General features: G+C 36.2%; 1 protein-coding gene across 10 annotated transcripts in view; it reads right to left on the reverse strand.

Annotated features, from left to right (window-relative positions):
• The window catches only part of adgrb2 (adhesion G protein-coupled receptor B2), a 394,590-nt gene that overhangs the window by 160,870 nt on the left and 214,098 nt on the right, over positions 1–19,622 (reverse strand). For 8 of the 10 annotated variants that reach the window (XM_053231516.1, XM_053231517.1, XM_053231521.1 and 5 more), the window contains exons 5-12: positions 15,088–15,252; positions 13,304–13,468; positions 11,958–12,059; positions 9,107–9,213; positions 6,404–6,598; positions 6,239–6,307; positions 1,894–2,002; positions 852–998 (exon numbers count right to left, since the gene is read on the reverse strand). In XM_053231516.1, coding sequence (XP_053087491.1) covers positions 852–998; positions 1,894–2,002; positions 6,239–6,307; positions 6,404–6,598; positions 9,107–9,213; positions 11,958–12,059; positions 13,304–13,468; positions 15,088–15,252 — 1,059 coding nt within the window. The remainder of the gene's footprint in view (positions 1–851; positions 999–1,893; positions 2,003–6,238; positions 6,308–6,403; positions 6,599–9,106; positions 9,214–11,957; positions 12,060–13,303; positions 13,469–15,087; positions 15,253–19,622) is intronic. The other 2 variants (XM_053231523.1, XM_053231522.1) reach the window with 1 other exon arrangement.

Raw genomic sequence — 19,622 nt, forward strand, 5'->3', positions numbered from 1 at the left:
GAACTGAAAATAGTGTTCAAGCAGTGTATTTCTCCCAAAGAGCAAGGCCCAGCTCAATTCTAGCACATCTTCAGGATAACAATCGGCCATCACAGTCCAAAACTGCACCAGGTCTGACAAGTCCTGAATGGAATTCACCTCTTCGTTTTCACAGTTTTCATTTGAACAAAGTCAGTGTCTGATAAGGCATTTCTTCTTTCTGGCATAATATCACACATAGTGCAGGGCATGTTAACACCCACAGCAGGGGGTGGGGATGAGGGCTGTCAGATCTAATGGCTTAGCCTGTAGGAGGAGTGGGAGGAGCTGTTAACTGGAGTGGCATCCATTTTCTCTACCATGGCCTGTTTTTTATTTTCCATGTCATTCTGTGTAGCCCTCGATCTTGATCTTTAATGCCCTCACTCTAACTAGGTTTTTTCTTTCCCTCTGGCAGTACCACCTCTTCTTTAACTTCCCAGCTCCCAGAGAAATGAGCATCCTCCTCTGACCTCGGCTCCCAACTCCCCTCCATCCTCCACTCTCTTTCGTTCCCCCATTGCCCTCTTCCTCCGTAATGTGATCAATTTCTCACTTTGGACCTTAGGGTGATTGAGGTCCTCATAGCTTGAACAGGACCAGCGAGAGGAAGGGAAAAGATATGTTGACAGATAGTGAGAGACATTTGTGAGAGAGAGAGAGACATGTGAAAGAAAGTATGGGTAGAACAAAGGAACAAGATTGAAGATTGAATATTGACTCAATGCTAGTCAAACTGATGCTCTATTTGTATGTAAAGTGAAATAAACTTATTGTTCCAGAGTTCAGGAAAAGAAATCTACAGATAATAGAAGTTCAGATTTTTGACTCACCATCAGAGGACAGACTGAAGACTTCTTTAGGGATGAAGAGCTTGTCTTCTGCTGAGCGTGCCCAGTCCTTCATCCCCCTCCTTCCCTTCATAGGGAAGTTAATGTCGCTGGAGACAGCTGACACTGGCTCTCGTTGGATATTGATTACTAATGAGAGAGAAAAATAGCAGAAACTTTGAGAGTCCACCCTGAACGCCTTGCATATTAATCTTTATAATTAAGATGTGATCTTCAGTAGCATGCAAGATTTATTTTGTGATGAATTTCTAAGTTGTAGTTTAAACAGCTTTCATAGGCATTGTTGGTCCATGTTTGTTTTTCTACACTGCCGTCTGCCTGCTGATAGCGATGCCACTGGAAATTATTCCTCGTTTCATCTCTAGATAAAGAGAGCGATGCAGCAGTGCTTTAGTCCTTAATCTCTCCAGCTCTCTTCATCTGTACACTCTGGTCAAACAGATAAGCTTCCAAAGCTTCACCTTTCATGCTGATACCACCATCAATGTTTTTGTGCTCATCATCTTTTAGATTGATAACTAGCTAACTAGTCTGTGCTGTAACTCAGTTTAACTGCGTCACATAGCTGCCTTGCATTCTGAAACTTGGAGTCCAACATTTGTTGTCTCCACCACTTCTACTTTGGATTGGATCATTGATATGATATTAAATATCGCTGGAAAATGGTGACAGAAGCTTTTTCTTGAAAGAAGTGATAACAGCAAACCCTGACCATTATCACTTATATTCGATATCATTGAAAATTATGTTTAAGATCTTTAGCAATGTCTCTTTGTCACATCAGAGTGGCAATGTCACAACTTATTGCAGCAATAACAAACATACAGAACCAACCAAATTACAAATTAGCACCAGAATCACTAAGCACATTACAAATTTTTCAGTATAAACATATGAAATATGTTTCAGGGTGGATGGCTTCCTGTAATCCCATCACACCATATAGGCATCTTTCAAAGGTTCATATTCCAACATACTGTAGCCTTCAACATCTCTGAATTCTGTAGCTGCTAAGAGCACTCACTGAGGTTAGTGGTGACAGCAAGAAAGCTTTGGAAAGGCTTTTGCGCTTCACCGATGAGATGAATGAAGTCTTCCACAACTCGCATTAGTAGCATGGCGCCTGGAGAGACCTGGGAAGAGAAAATGCATGCTACAATAAAGTCCTGCATGCTTTCTGTCATAGCAAGGCATGGAGCAGGGCAGGCACCTGATGCTTTTAGATCTCAGCTAACCACAATGACATACTAACCACAAACTGCATTTGATATATTAAAAAAAAAAAAAACAATTATATTTTTTAGAGAGCTAAAAAAATCTTGTCATGACCTATCTTTTATCATAACTACAATCTTTACAATTCTGCCATTACAAGCTGCTTTGGCATGTTAACATTGAGACTTTGACATTGAGTTATTTTTTTATAATGACATTTATATGGCTAGAGATTTCCAATCCTCACCAAACATGGAATTTTTGTCCCCTCTCTAGAAGGGAAAATGAAGAAATTCATAAAGAACTGTCTTGCTTGCTATAGGACACGTGTGTGAGCGGAGGCGAGAGCTTGCCAGAACAGCAAATTGTGGCGTTTATTAACTTTTTCTTGCCTGATTTTTTTTTCCTATAAAGCAATTAAATCCATTTTAATATGCAACAGATGGTAAGAGACGGGGTAGATTGGCTGCGCTGTTTGTTTGTAATGAATAATTGAAGCACTAACACGCTTGCTTATATTTTTGAAATGGGCTTGTTTTCTGCTCCTCTGCTGGGAATAGATCTCATTTGTTTAGTTTCGTTTGAGCTCTTTGACATGTAATATTGGCACTCCAGCCGACCCCCCTCCCTCCCAAATATTATTAGTTTATAAATGCTGTATAATCTTTTGGCTTGATCGTTCATTGGGCGAAATAAGATTTTGTTTCTCTGCCTTAAAGCACAAGCAGACTTTTTTTCACTTGGATCATTTGTATATTGTTGCTTCTTGCAAGTTTTCCAGCCCAAATTCCCTGTATTTTTTTCAGCAGTCTGCCAGTAGCTTCTTCTTTTGTAAGGAATAAAACATGACAGGGCGTGCTGTTATAGAAGAATAATCAAACATAGAGTGGTGTGATGTGGCTGACTTGAAGCGGAGTTACTGTTACCACCCCAGTGTTGATTATTATCCAATAACAGCATGTCCCAAAGTGTTTTATTCCTCATATACCATGAGACCAGAATGTCGATGAGACAAGTTAGTTTCCGTTATCTTTTATGTTATAACAGCTATAAACAGTTGTTCCCTCACCACGTTCTCTTTTTTCTTTCTCTTGAAGTTTGCCATGTTATCCTAAAAACATTCCAGTGTCAGAAATCTTAAAGCAGCAGCTTTACCTCTGACTGGTACAAGGCACTGACACTGAAGATGTCTTCCAAAAATATGAAATAAAATCTCCTGAGAGAAAACTTCACCTTATCAACTATTTATATTCAGCATTTGCTATCCAGCTTCCAGTGTAAGTTGTTACTATAGAAACGATAATGTATTAGAACATGTGCATTAATATAAACCTGTGATTTGCCTTGAAGATAGAACTACTGTTTGAGCTGATCTGAGAGAAAATTAATCAACACCTTCTGATCAGTCAGCTTTGAGAAAACAGGTAGTGGGTAGTGGGAGTGGAATAGTGCTGTTGAATGCTACATACCCTAACCTTTCTCAGTTCTCAGTACACCTAACTCCATAACCATAACCTTCAGCTCATTACACCTAACCCAAAACTTAACACTTTTCTTCATAGGATCTGAATTTTCTGTTATGTATTCTTATTTACGAGGACGTTCGGACCTCACCAAGGGCTTAAAAACTCAACACATGGCTATGAGGTAGAGTCTGTAGCCATGCATCTTCTTGGTGCTCTTATGGGTATGTAATAATAAAGAAAACATTAAGCAATTAGATTCAGTGAACCATGACAGGGAAAAGATCCTACACAAGAATAAAAATAGCATTAGCACATCTCAGGTAGCAGAGTGCACATCTTATTCAGTGAACAGAGATAATTCTCTCTCTCTCTCTCTCTCTCTCTCTCTCTAGTGAAATGTTTAATAGGTTTTAAAGAGATGTAGACTATTTACTGAAGTGAAAGTGTATTTGACTGAATAGAGCACACACACACACACACACATACACACATGCAAGCGTGAAATACAAAATGCCAGATGAAAAGCTAATACTTCACACATCTCAAGTGGCTGAATCCCAAATGGCACCTACATCCCCTATGTAAATAGATGTGCACAGATCCACTTTAGATCTTCTGTGAAAAACAAATGCTTTATCTGCTTTCAACTGCAAATAAAATCTGAGATATAGGTTTTACGAAGACAATAAAGAACATTAATATAGTTACTAATATTGCACCAGCAACCTGGATATGAACGGATTTATTCGTAACTCGTTCTTAGGAGCATTTACACAAGAAATTTGGTATTCATGAAAATCCTGTAAGTTCAGAAAAATGTTTGTATGCTACTTGTGCTCCTGAGTGTGTGTAAATGTATGCATAGGAAGACATAATTTGCAATGAGTTATTGCACTTTTATATACAGATTATGCTGTCAAGTTTAATTTCAATTACACCCAGTCATTTCATATGAACAGCATTAACTAAAGAAATATTAAATATGAAAAAAAAGAAAGAAAGAAAGCCAACATAAAGAGCAGGAGCAGGGATTTATTTAAGAAGAAATGACTCTGCACACAAAGAAGCACACACTGCAACGGCTCGGTGTATAAGTCGGTTCTGTTTGCTTTGTTTTTGTTTTTTGTTTTTTTTTTTTTGCTGTGAAACAAGTTATTAGAGCCAGCACTAAGTGACCGATAAGTGACTGATCTGGTATGTTTCAAGAAGCAATGTGCCATATATTGTGCTGTAGACCACTTGCTTCTTGTGGACACATGCATTCTGCTTTTGTAACATGGCATCAGGGAGAGTGGGAGGGATTTCTGAACAAAAGTTGCCGCGACACCAAAAAAAAAACAAAAAACAGCTCAAACTACCAGGTCAAACCATTTTCTTTTCACCTAAATTACATTAATTAATTAATTACATTAATTACCTTAATTCACATCTAATGCCATAATTTTCTGTACTTTAATTTTCTCCACATTTTGGCCTTTTTAGGGGCTATTAATTTGTTAAATAATTTTTTTTATAGATGTCAATCAAATTAACTTTCATTTTACCTCTGAGAAAGTCTTTTATTGCCTTGCTCTCATCATTTCAGCTGTGTGAGCTTTTGCCTTTAATGGAGTTTTTTTGGGTGTCAACAAATGCAGATCAGCCATGCACCCGCCTGGTAATTTATGGATGGTTGGCATTCATCAACATACATACATGAGTACAAAGAAACTCAGCGTTTCCGAAACGTTTGTGAATCCATCAGAAATTTTTTGTTCATTTGTAAATCACCAATTTTCCGACACCCATAAAATGACATAAAAGGCTCACAGAGAGCTGAAAACAACAAAATGACTAAGCAGTGTGTATTAAATCTTCCAGTAATGCAGCTCAGCCACTGCAGTGCATCAGCTACAACAGACATAGAGTAATTATTTCTTCTTTTTTAGGGCACTGTTTCTTTTGTTGTAATTGAATCAGTAGTCTAATTTGTCTTAGTTTATGGATCTCTTTTGGATTGCTTTCTAAAGTCATTAATACAGTATGAAATGACCGAGCTTCCCAAAATGTATTAATTTCATGTAACTGAAATAAACAATTTAAACTTGACAGTATAAAAATCACAGCAACTCATTTAATTATATGACTCAATTATATGGTTCAAAGCCTGTCAATCAAAGCTGATAATAGTGAGCTTTTTATAGGATACAACTTAGATTTTTATAGGATCCTAACTGGATTTTTATAAATACCACATTTCTTGTTTAAATGCTCTTGCAAAAGGTTTATGAATAGATTCATTTGTATCCGGTTTGATAAACGACTCCCAACATATCACACATTCAAAAATAAGTGAAAAGTTTAAGTCATTACTTTGCTGAATGTGAGAAGCGCTCAGTGTTATGAAATCAAGCATGAGTAGTGCAGACTGTGTAAGGTTAAGAGTCCAGATGGTGGCCTGAACACAAGCTCACCCCAAAGTAACAGCCTTGAACCTGTATGTCTCATTACACAGCAGTCAGGCTCTGCACATACAATTTTAAGTTAATTCAGCCCTCATTAATCTGTTCTATGTCAGCAGTAGTGACTTTAGTAACCCAAGGAGGAAATTAAGGGACACAGTGAAACTAATTTACAGCAACAATTATAGAGTGTGCTCATGAGCAAGCACACATGTGTATTTATCACTAATGAAGGGTTAGACATTACCTGGTGAGCATCTTCCCATTTTTGAAGATTGTCCATGTCCAACATTAAGCTGACTATCTGGAAAAATTTCTGCAGAACAGAAAAACCAAGAATGGTGAGAACAAAAAAGGACCATCAAAACACAAGTGAGTGCTCGTCAGTGCGCGGGTTGGTGTGTGCGGTCACCTGCACGTCGTCGGGAGCTGGGATGTAGGTTGCTCGCTTGAAGGTGTCCGTCACATTTCGGAGAATCTCCACGGAGAATAAGAGGTCACCGCTATAATAGCTGTGGCGGGACATTAACTCCAGGAGACTCCTCACGATCTGAGACATGCCCTCCCCTGCCAGGGTCCTCTGACCCTTCGCAAGATGCTCTCGTAACTGAGGAAAAGGAGGAAGACAAGAGAAAACCTTGCTTAACACAATAAATCCATTCACTTTTTCAAAAAAAAATAAATGTCTCACTGCCTAAGGCCATCTCGTATAAAATGATTCAAATGTTTTATCGTCATCTCAATCACTAGCAATATGAACAATGCTTATGAAAGATCTGGTGTGTGTTTGCACAAGAGTATGGATTAATAGGAGATGAAGGTCATGAGATGGGGAAAAAAATCAGACGAGTGACTGATGCATGTATGCCTGAACATAGGTTTTGTACACCATTTTAAAAATAAGTGATGATCATTAGAAAAAAAAGAGTAGTAGGTATGCACAATTTTCTTTCTTTCTTTCTTTTTTGAAGCAGGTACCGATACTAATATACACACTGTCAGGGTGATCTGAAACCTCATATTGATCTAAGACTGGCTTTAAATTTCTCGGGAAAAAAAAAAAACTGGCTCAGTATTTAAAATATGACCAAATGGTTGAAATGTATATTGAATATCTGTTGACAGTAAAAGAGTGTCAATACTCTACTTTTGTATAATTTAAGTTGATTTAATTAATTAATGTACTTGTTCCATTTAAGTTGAAATAAAATAAATTTTAATACTATTTTATTTCTTATACGTGCCCCATATGATGAATAAATCTTATAATATAAATAAATATAAATATAATATAATAAAAGATAAATTATAAAGTAAAAAGGTACAGTATGTATAAAAATATAAAATCTATAAAGATATTTAAATAAATAAAGGTGTAGCTTTATAGATAAATTATATTAATTTTACAGAATTTTCTAAAAAAATATTTTAGAACATGTAGAAGAAATGTCATAAATAAATACATGGCTAATAGCTTGATATATAAATAATAATAATAATAATAATAATAATAATGAGAGAATGATTAATATGCCATTACCAAAAAAAAAAAGCCTGCACTCGGGCAAAGGGGTGTGATATTATTCATTGTCACAATATTTCAATAAGGAAATATCATGATAATTATTTTTAGATATCGACCCAGCCCTATCGTCCACAAACAGGCAAACATTATGCTTAATGCTAATGAGAGGACTACTATGCTAATGTCATTGCTCAGTGCTAATCACTGAACTGTATTCAAACTCAGCCCCAAGTGGAAAAACACAGATTCGAGCTTTGAGAGTAAATTGACTCCATTGATCCACGTTTGGCGCAATGTGAATACTGATTAGGAGAATCTGCATCCACTACAGTAAAACCGATTACAAATATATTGAAATACTGACCAAACTTTCCTCTACGACTCACTGAGTGCTTGTTTATGGTCCGAAAAGGACGGAGCGGTCATCGATTGACTAATGATATCCTTCTGGGTCCAAGACAATAGCAATCAGGACCAGGCAAACATTGCGTGATTATAATGAAGGGTTAGAGAACAGGTTAACAGTGTAATCAACCCGATTTAATCATGGCTGGGAAAAACTGCTGACCCCTTCAGGCTAGTTTCATTAAAAATAATTAAATAACTCAAAAAATGAAATAAATAAATATATGTGCAATTGGAGCGGCGAAAAGGTCAGAGTTCAACAATCAGAAATGATAAATGTCAAGTGCAACACAAATGGTGAAACACAAACTGCAAATCAATCCACAATATAGTCCTTTGGACATGTTGCACTCTCATGAATGAGAGACGAAAAGGAAGAGGAATAGATGAAGAAGCAGGAACAGAAGACGCATGCGGAGAAGCTGAAATTATAATTTAGCATCAGATTTTGCACTTACCGATGTGACGCTGACATATAATTGTAACATTTATTGTACGCTATCTTTATGGGTGGTTGTAATATGGAACAAGAACATCAACAAACAACAAAAAAAGCTTCTGGTTCGTGTATGCTGCATTCATTCGTTTTTTTTTTTGTTTCAATATGAAAAAAAAAATGCAAACAAGATGTTCAAAACTATTGGCTTTATAATAATAATAATAATAATAATAATAATAATAATAATAATAATAAATATTACAAAAAGCTCTCTTATTTCTCCATTGCTTATTTTTCATAATTTCACATTCATTTTGAGGCGAAAATCAATGAACAATCATATTTACTGGGTAGCTAGTAGCAAGAAGGGTAGATTAAAGATATCATTAGTTCTAGAGAATAGCCTGTAGAATAACCTACCTGTACGTCTTCTAGGTCAACTCATATTCATGTATAATTGATTTGTACTCATTGTGTGTTAAAACCATTAGAAACAATTAAAAACTGGTCAATATGTTATTTAAAAAGATAAGAAAATATTCAATAACTGAGTGAATAAATTTTCTATTTTAGCATGTGCCAAAAAAAAAAGCAAAAATAAAATAAAATGTGTTTTCTTGTATTCCCATTTACAGTTCGAACTGCAAAATGAATGAATGCAACATACACGAACCTCTTCACATGCGGCGAGCCTTCATCGTATCCGATGTGTGAAAATGAGCAACTTATGAAAATATATCACTTACAGATAAATGTAAATATCTATATTCAAGTGAGATGCATCGGGCGAAGCTCGGAGGACCCCAGTAAGCAACTCCATTAGCGTCCAGCAAACATCGACGACTAGCAGATCCTGTAGAGAAACAGGAGAAAGAAGACCCAGATGTTTCATCTCTGTTACACAAGATGGAAAAAACAAATAAAATGACCAGTTTTAGAAAGACTGTCGAATAATAAACAGACTAGAACTCAAACTGGTCCAAAAAGTGCCTCTGGTAAACATCACAGAGAAAATCATGCTGCTAAACCACATTTACTCAAACTTGCATCATGCTGCCTCTGTGCAATGGGCCTTGACTGTGCGCTCGCCCATCAACCTAACACTGAGACTGATATTTAGCATCCTGGGCAAAACTCAATGCTCCATTCACACACTGATCAGCAGGGAGACATAAAACAAAGTCTCATGGGTGAAAACCATGTTAACTCACCTGCCTGTAGGACTTTTTTGCTGTTTTCCACCTTATTGTGGAGGATTGCTTAGTCTCCAGAGTTGACCGTGTTTACCACTGTGTTTAGCACTCATGCTTCAAAGGCGGCATTTATTAGGACTCTCTGTTTTTATTACATATAAATCACTGGATCCCTAGGGCCTGTTTCCATATAAATATATTGTCCCAAAGTACAAGTCTACTACTAAAAAGTGCTTTTATTCAGTTATGGGCCAGTAATGAAATTTATTATGTCAAATTCTGCTCCTCAAATTATATTCCATAGCTTTTACTAGTCTAAGTACAAAAAAGTTTGTTCTTCTTGGTACTCTTACAATTCATATCACATAAAAGAATGTTCTAGATGAATCAATATCAGGTTGTATTAAATAAAAACGCATAAATACCTACACATTAAATGTGTTCATACTGAAATATTTGTGATGGTTTTAGTGCTTAAGTTGTTAATGTGTTGGTAGGTGCTGTGTTTTCTTTATTCTGAAAGAAGTTCGAGGTTGTGTGTCATGCTGACATCACACTGGATCATTGCTACCACAAGTACAACTGCGCTTAATAGAAGCAAAGATTGATGAAAGAAATTTAAATTAAATAAGTCGACTCAGACTTATCTTGGATGCCATTAAAGATCAGATATTAATTCTAAAGATGAATATAGCAATTGTTCAGGGTGGTCTTTTCCTTTATTCTGTTAAGATAATCCATGTGTCAACATTAAAAATAAATGTATGTCATTACAAATATTATAAAATAAAATAAGCAAATGGTGGGCAAACCTCATATTCAGATATATTTCCATTTCAGATAAGAAAAACATCTAAAAATCTCAGCTTTAAATATTGCTGAATGATGAGTAAAATCACTGTATGACCTTTCGATAAATAATGTAATGAAAATATCTCTTATTATTGGACTCAGACTTTTGGACCATATTGTCTAAACTCAATCTGTACTCAAGTTTTAGACTGTATTTTCTACCATGTATGGTTTGTGCGAGCTTTCATTTCACTCTCATAATATGCTGTGCAGCTCACAACACACACACTGAGCTTCTAATCCTTAACAAGCTCCAAAATTAATTGCACTCAAATCAACTTATTTTGGCAGTAGTCAGGAGGTGATTGCCTGTGGTGAGCTTTAGGAAATGAATAATTGCATCACTGATGGAGTTTTATAGTGGGTTTTACTGATCACAAAATTCTTTCAGGATTTGAAACTCACACATCAGTTTTTAGGAGTTGGTTCTGTGTAACTCTTTTAATTATTTGCATCATATTTGTGAGCACTTTTTAAAATACTGTTAACAGTGGTGATGCATTGTACTACACGAAGTCAAAATCATAGTCTTATGGTATGGGTAGTCTTAATATAAATCAAATCAAAATATCAAATCAAAGCACACCACTGCATGGAATATTGATTAATTAACTTTCATGTAATGTTTCTCATGACTTTGGTGAGGAGGTTGTGCAAGTAAAGAAACTGTAGTGTGTTGGGAGTTTGGGAAGAGGTAGACTTCTAGCTAACACCAGAGTAGTTTTTGTCACTTGACTTGGCCAAGAACCACCTGGAAAAGAAGCCATCTGACCCTCCAACCCACATGATAAATTCACTCCTAGAAAAATTCCCACCCATGGCCAAAGTTTGAGCAATCCCTGCCACCCCCACTGAAGGTTTGACCAATTGTGCCAGCTCCCACAGACACGTTTGACCAATCCTGCCCGCTGCCCACAGACACTTTTGACCAATCTGGCCTGCCACCACAGAATGTTTGACCAATCCTGCCCATCTGCAGCTGAGGACAGTTTGAACATTCCCATCTATTGCTAGAGAAAGTTTGCCCAATCCTGCCCATCTGCAGCTGAGGACAGTTTGAACATTCCCATCTATTGCTAGAGAAAGTTTGCCCAATCCTGCTCACTCTCACAGACACTGTTCATCAATCCCGCCCATTGCCGCAGAAAGTTTGACCAATCAACCCACAGTTATTATTGTTCGTATCTGCCCATGATGTTTTATCACAAATGTAGTTGCTTCTATTTCTCAAAATATAAACAATTTAGTCATTTAACCACAGGACCCTGACCAGGATAAAGCATTTAGTGCAGATGAATGATTGCCCCATGCAAGCACCCTATACATTCTCATGATAATGAAAGAATTTGTCTCACAACTTCATATCAGACCACCTGCATGAAACTAAACACCACCTGCTCCAATAACCTTTTGTTGGGTCCCATGGAATCCCAATCCCAATGCATTCCCTTAATGGGAACATCTCAGGAACAGTGTAGTTTACTACAGATGAATGGAGATGCGTTGGGGAAGTCTGGTGGTTGTTTTCAGGGTGTCTGGGACAATGACTCACCAGTGGCATTTGATGGACATTTGTTGTAGACCGTCTCTCCAGCGGAAGCTCTCTTCCATGTCATTAAACCTTGGTACTCATCCTTGCATATCTCATGAGGTGCTATAGACAACACACACACAAAGCATTCCATATTATTCCACCATTACATATAATATGGATGTTTCTTAGAATATATGGCTTCCAGAATTTTTTGAGCAAAAATGAGTAAAAATTAATAATGTAGATCATTTAAATTTTTTACATAATCAAAAGGAGAACTGTCGAATGAAAAAGTTCTCTCAAAAACTTTATTTACACCTCTAATTTTATTTTATTTTATTTTATTTTATTTTATTTTATTTCATTGTACTTTATTAATTACTTGTCTTGTTATGTTGGTTTCTCACACCATGGGTCTGGGGGAAACGAAATTTCAATCTAGCAGAATTGACAATAAAGTTGACTTTGACTTTAACTTTGACTTAATATTACTTGTAAGGTCATTTTAAAACCAAACCAGTGTTTTACAGACAAAATGCTTAAGAACCATTTTTGTGTCCAAGCTAAAATATCACTCACTTCATGTGATATTCTTTTCATGAAATATTTTTCTGCTCATTTTCATGAAGAAAGAAGATAGTTCTGAAGGTCACTGTGATATTGTAAATTATCTATAAAAGGCAATTCAATCGTCTTCAGCCACCACATCAAACTGCTTTTCCTCCTCTTTGAACCCCATTAAAGTAGAGTACAAAAAATGTGGTGAAAAAAAAGAGTTTCACAAGAATGTTCAAAGTTTATGTCTTCCCACAAAGTTCTTGGACAGATCTTTGTCTTTAAGGCAAAGGCGCAGTGCTATCAAAGTTCTGATATAAGTACTGCAGTGATGCCTGACATTTATTTAATCTATAGCCTCCCAAAGCTACAGTCAAAGAGCCGCTTATTAAAATCTGCTGTTTGCTGTGCTGCTCTGACAAATCACACGGGAGGACGTGTTTCTGCTGAAGGAGAGAGGGGGGAAAAAAAAGCAGAGGAGGAAACAGAAGGCAGACTGTCAAATGGAAAAAGAGAGAGAGACCTACAGGTGCAAAGATAGACAAGCAGGAAGGAAAAGCAAGACACCCAGACAAATAGAGAGCACGCAAGGAAGGGAGGGAGGGGAAAAAACAGATGCCCAGTTAGCTGGAAAGATGGAAGCAAAAGAAAAAGACAGATGCCCAGAGAGAAAGGAGCAACAGAAGGAAAAGAAGAATGATGAAATGCAACCTGATTATAGAAATGCTAAATGAGTGAAGGGTAAATGATTGATCTGCTTGAGAAAAGGGAAAAAAAACACACACACACACACACACACACACACACACCTGGGCACTTCTTGTCGTTGCAGGAGCGCACTTCCTCCCCTGAACCATCGCAGGGGTAATTCTGGATTCCCGTGCCTTCACACATCCGAAAGCGGCGCTGCCAACCTGAATCGCATGTCTTCGAGCACAGACTCCACTGGTTCCATGCTCCCCAGTTTCCACCTCCTAAAAGAAGAAGGGGTAAAAGAATGAATAAGTACATATGAAGTGTCACAAATCGTGACAATTTTAGCGTTTTTCCAACAGACGATGAGACAAGGTGCTGCAGATTACACATGAACACAACATTTTGTCATTAATTCCACTGCCAAGCAAACCTTACCAAAGCATGCTGAATTGTAGTGTGTGAGCTGAGCTGGGATGTCTGAGTTTAACTTCAAATAGTGCAGGACATAGACAGCAATTTTCAGTCATGTAGTGAAATTCTGTGTTTCCTTTCCTTTTCAGTTGGCACTTTTCTGGCTGATTTAATCCAATGTTTCCAAGAACTCCAAGACCTCTGGTTCAGATGCATTTTATTGTATTTAGCCACAGTAATGTTTGCGCATTGCTATATGTATAATGTATATGTATATGTACTATATGTGCATGTATTTTTTAGTAGTATTCTACTACTTCTGCCTAGTTACCACATTAACTCTGCCTACTTTCACAATGCAAAATGGGATACAGGAACATGGCCAAGATACAGACAACTCTCAGTTCAAATTTGTCACAAAACCAAACTGTCACATTGTTCACATGGAAAAAATATATAAATAAAATCATGGGCTTGATCTGTAAGTGCCCGATGGAAATCATTAAAACCAGCTATATCCACGCTTCCAGTAAAATATTCTCTCACAACAGGCAGCTGAGGTTATTAAAAACCAAGGCATATATGCAGAGGGATCAGCAATAATCAAAACCAGAAACATGCAGGCAATCAGGTGATCAGCAAACTGGTGTAAACAGTGTTAGTTTAAACAGGCAATCAGGAGACAAAACAATAACCAAACCTGTGAGACAAAACAAGCAAATACAAAAGCTTAGTAATGTCACAGTCAAAATGGCTGGATTGCGGCTTTGCAAATGATGAGTGAGTCCGGCTTATTTGTGCTAATTTGTTAACAGGTGTGCGCCTTTAGAAATCCAGAGATTGAGAGGAATCATGGGTGCTGTAGTTTGTTTGGCAGCATGTGAGACTGTGAATAGGTACAGATATAGTTGTAACACCAAATCATCCATCCATCCATCCATCCATCCACCCACCCACCCATCTATCCATACTTTATGAAAATTAATGTCACTGTTACAATACTATGCAAATTTTCCCCCTTACCTACAATCCACTTCTAGTTGCCTAATGGAAGTCACTGAAACACATTTCTTTTTTTTTCTTTTTTTATTTCTTATACTATTGATTACCATATGAAATGGGTCTCCATGAAAATTAAAAAAAAAAAAAGTGCCATGTAAGAACAAGTTCCAACAAATGCCATTTTATGTGAGGGAATAAATAAGATTATGATAAATTAATGAATTTGATTATGATAAATTAATGAATCATAATTTTTTGCTTAGGTTTGCTCAGATTTAAATAATGCATTTTTTTTAATAATAAGCCAGTAAAATGTAAAATTATGACAAAAAAGATAGTTCTTGGTAAAGCACACAGACGTTTCATCCCTTTGCTATGTATGTAAAAATACAACCTGTTATGCAAAACCATAAATTATGAATCTTTTGTTTAGCTATATAAACCTATGATCACATCTATGAGAAATGTTGTGTTTGTGACGTACCATCACAAGGCCGGTTAGTGCACTCTCTCGTTTCTGAGTGCGGACCTTTACACTCGGCCCAGCCGTGTACAGACACACTGCAGCGCCGCTGCCTCTGCTGAGTGCCAGTTCCACATGATACTGAACAACGAGACCAAGAAGCCCAATCCAACCACTGCCCCTCCACTTGAGAGTGAAAGACAGAGAGAGAAAGAGACAGACAGAAGAGAGGAAACTGTAAGCAATAAGAGCAAAATGGCACAAATGGCACAGATACAAAAAAAAAAATAAAATCTACAATATATTTGGGTCAAAAAGTCTGAGTCTGCTATTAGGAACTGTTTTTATTTAAAAAATATTATATTCCACATTGCTTGATTCAGACTGGTCAGAAGGTTTTGATTAATTTTCTTTAATAGCACCTCTGATGCTCATTTTTTTAATACGTTATCATTTCTATAGAAACAACTTTCACAGGGACTTGTATGAACGATGCTCCATATAAATGAATTTAAAAATGGATAAGCATTGGTATAAGACATCTTCTGTGAGGAGATGTTTATTTAACATCTTTTGGAAGGAGTCTCCATTGTCTTATTAACTTTAAGAGAGAAGAGTAAAAGAGAGAGGCTGGTTTCATAGCTGCTATAACGTAAATGATAACAGGAACTAACTAACATTAGCTATAAATGGATAAAATGTATAATGTGTCATTCTTTAATAAAAAAATGTTAGTGTTGGCAAATTGCTGTGGCATAAAAGAAATAAAACATTTCAGGACGTAGTGTTATTGAAAAATAATAACGATGGGGTGATAACAATAACTGTCAACAAATCCCCTAACTGCCTGGCGTGTTTCCCAGCTCACGCTCTTGTTATGACGTGTTTTATTTTGCGTCCTGGTCCTGTTTCCGCCCCAGTTCTGTGATTGGTTTGTTTCCTGATTGTGTTTGTCTGCTCTCCATTTAGATCTTGATTAGTTTGCCTATTTATACCCTCCTGTGGGTTTGTCTCTCAAGTCTTATTGTGCATTTATGTTAATTCAGAGACTCTTTGTTTCTTTGTTTCCTGTTTTTGACTCTCGCTTCTTCTCTGGTCTATAATTATGGATTTGCCCATTCTGGCATTCCCTGCATTTGAATTGAACCATGGCGATGAGTTTTGGAAAGTCTTTCATAAACAATATGCTGCGTTTACGCATTTGCATCCTGCCTTTACTCACTGCACGGTACAGTAACTCTGCTTCATGGTGGGCATCACGCAACCAATTGTTGATTATTTTCCTAAAAGAGCACACCCTGTGATGTTTCATTCTTTAAATACAATGTTTACTAATGTTTACTCTTAAACCTATTAGTCAAGAATGTATAAATCATACATTTCCTAACAGACATTTTTCTAACACACAAAGTTATGGTATTTCTTTTCTTCTCAATTAATATTGTCCAATGTGTTATATGTTATCCTAGCTACTTATCTCAGGAACTCTATTATGAATACTTTCAAAAAACAATTTCTCAAAAATATCAGTTTATTATCAATGACTGACAAAATAAAGCCTTTTTAATTGTGAGCTCAGACATTTAGACCCTGTATGCCTTAAGGAAAAGGGAGAGAGGAGCAGAAAGAAACATGACAGGGTCGAGCTAATAAGACAGAATGACAGAACAACAAACAAGCAGACACTGATGCAGACACAAGCAGAGAAGCAGGCTGTGTCTGTATCCAGGAGATTGGACAGTGCTGTAATGATTCACTGTCATATATGAACCCTCTTCTGAACTGCAATAACAAAGACCTAACAAAGCCAGTCACACATATGACCCACTCCATTGTTTTGAGTCACCTTGAACCCAAAAACACAATTTATGTTTTACACAATGCTGCAAACAGAAAAGTCGCTGCTTTCTGCTGATATCATAGGTGTGGCGTTCTGGGAAAACACATCCGTGTATCTGAAAAAATCAGATATTGACCAAAATGGATTTTTTTTTCTGTTAATAATACACTCTGACATCTCTATTTAAACAACATATACATTATATTGTACCAAAAGGATGTCTTTTTATTTGAGCAAATTTCTAACCTTGCCTTGGCGTCTGCCTGCATAGATGTGTTTGGTAAGGAGCCAGTTTAACAAATGAAGCAGAAAAACAGTCAGTCTGATTAAAGATGTCTTAAACTAATGTCTTGAACTGAATGTTTGTTCAGTTTGTTGGATATCTATGTGACACAGAGACAACTTAAGCCTAATCAATTCAGTTTGTAATCAGACATCAACGCTCAAATTGTCCTCAATGCACTGCAAAATTAAAATAAAACAGAACCCACTGAATCAATCAGCGTTTATTTCCCCAATTATGTTAGCATGATCCTCATAAACAGAGAGGAAATCGAGTGAAGAGACGATTATGAGGCTCGTGTTTAAATGCCACGAGTGACTTTTACCTCAGGTGATGAGACAGACACTGATGTGGATGATGTGGATAATCAAAGTGAGAACTCATTTCACTTTTGGGAATAACCAATAAAATGACTTTAAGTAAGGAATAAAACATCGGGACTATGCTGTTATAGGAAAATAATCAACAACAACTGTTACCAGTTGTTAATTATTCACCAATAACAATAACATTGTTAATTGTTAATATTAATGAATGACATGTCGTACATTTACTTTTGACATGGCCACAAGACAGGTTAGTTCCTGGTATTATTTACGTTATATGCTTATTCTCTGTCCTGAAGACTCTCCCATGGTGGAAAATTTGACCGTGCAGTGACACTGGAGATTCCTTCCATAAATATAAATAAATAAATGTTTCCTCAGAAAACTTCACCATATCAACAATTAGACACTTTTCTTGGTTAAACAACATTTCTTTAAAAACAGCTAGAATGTCTTCTTGCAGTGTATTTGGTTCAGGAGTAAAATGTATTAGGCGCCAATCAATAGGCAAGATATTATTGTAAACATTTAAATAAAGAGGCTAATATTTGAATAGTCGGATACTGTTCATAAAATGAATCTGTCCTGAGGTGGTCAGCAAATTAAAGTTGTACCAGACTGCAAAAAGTTTGAGAACTCCTGATTTAAAGCAGCAGTTTGCTACCATCAGAAAGCATTCACAGCTCAGAATCAGGTTTTTGACATAATTTCTAAAAATTTCTACACAAATGGGAAACTGAGATTTGCATCACAAACCAAAATTAAAAAAAAAAAAAAAGAACAAACAAAAACAAACAAACAAACAAAACTGTGGAATAATATGGTTACTAAGTTATAACTTCAATAATTGAAATATAGTTTCCAATACTTTAATATGTGAAATTTTATATTTTATGTTTTATATATTTTATATTTCATATTTATTCAGTTAAAAATACATGTACCATATACAGTCAGTCACCCAAGGTATTAGAATATGCTGCATATTATGTCTCAGTATCAGGTCTTGATATACAGTTATTCACACATGCATTGTTGCATTTAAATAGAGATATGATACTAAGATACATACATGTACATATGAGATATATCATTATATACACATAAACCATTACTATATACACTTTAATACCCTGCAGTCTGGTGGCTGGTATCAGAAGAAAAATGTGAGATAAGAGTAATTTAACAACATTAAAGTACTTTAAAAAAAATCGGTAAAGCAGATTAATATCTGCAGGCAATTACACTGAAAAGAGATTTTGGATAACATTAATACAGAAATTAATGAGAGTCGTCGTTTCACTTTGATACTATGAGTGCTCACTGTTCCTCATTGTTGGGGGGGGCGAGAGAGAAAAAAATACAATTTGTGTGGATAAAATGATTTTTTTTTTCTTTCTGCCTGAATCTAACCTGAGTTACTTGTATAACTTGTATCATTACTTCACACCAATTTTCTTGTGGAATGAACAATGAACTGGCATGATGCAATATAAAACACACTGCCTGTAAAATACAGTGAGTTTGGTAAAAACTAAAGCTGCACTCTACGTGAGTTTTTCTTTCACCTAATGCTTTTCAAAAGAAAAATCTCTACTTTCTAGTCACTACATTTCTCTATAATCATATATTTGTTTTAGCATCAGAAATTTATCAAGGCATCTATATAAAAATATAAACTTCAAAAAAATATGATAAGAAGAAGACCTCAGTTTCTATTGTGACAGCTAGCTATTAGCATTCAAATATTTTGAATAATCAAAGTTATTACTATACTAGCAATCAAACTATCTTTTCTTCCTTTGTGATTCTTTCTTGTGTTTTCACTTTCATACACAAGTAAATGTGCGAGTTTTACGTTTCTTCTTTAACTTTAATGAAGAGTAAAGAATTTGGGTACCTTTGAAACCTCTGTCTGTGTTCCATAGGGAATAAAACATGATAGAGTTCACTGTTATAAGAAAATAATCAATGGTTGTCATGGTTACGCCGACTGCAGCGCTTGACTATTTTTCCCATCATGCACTGCAACCCACTGGATCACGTCACATGACCATTGCACCTGTGTCACGTTATTGTTAATGAGCACTAGTACATAAGTCACGTC

Source organism: Pangasianodon hypophthalmus, chromosome 29 (genome assembly GCF_027358585.1).
Source record: "Pangasianodon hypophthalmus isolate fPanHyp1 chromosome 29, fPanHyp1.pri, whole genome shotgun sequence".
Classification (NCBI taxonomy): Eukaryota; Metazoa; Chordata; class Actinopteri; order Siluriformes; family Pangasiidae; genus Pangasianodon; species Pangasianodon hypophthalmus.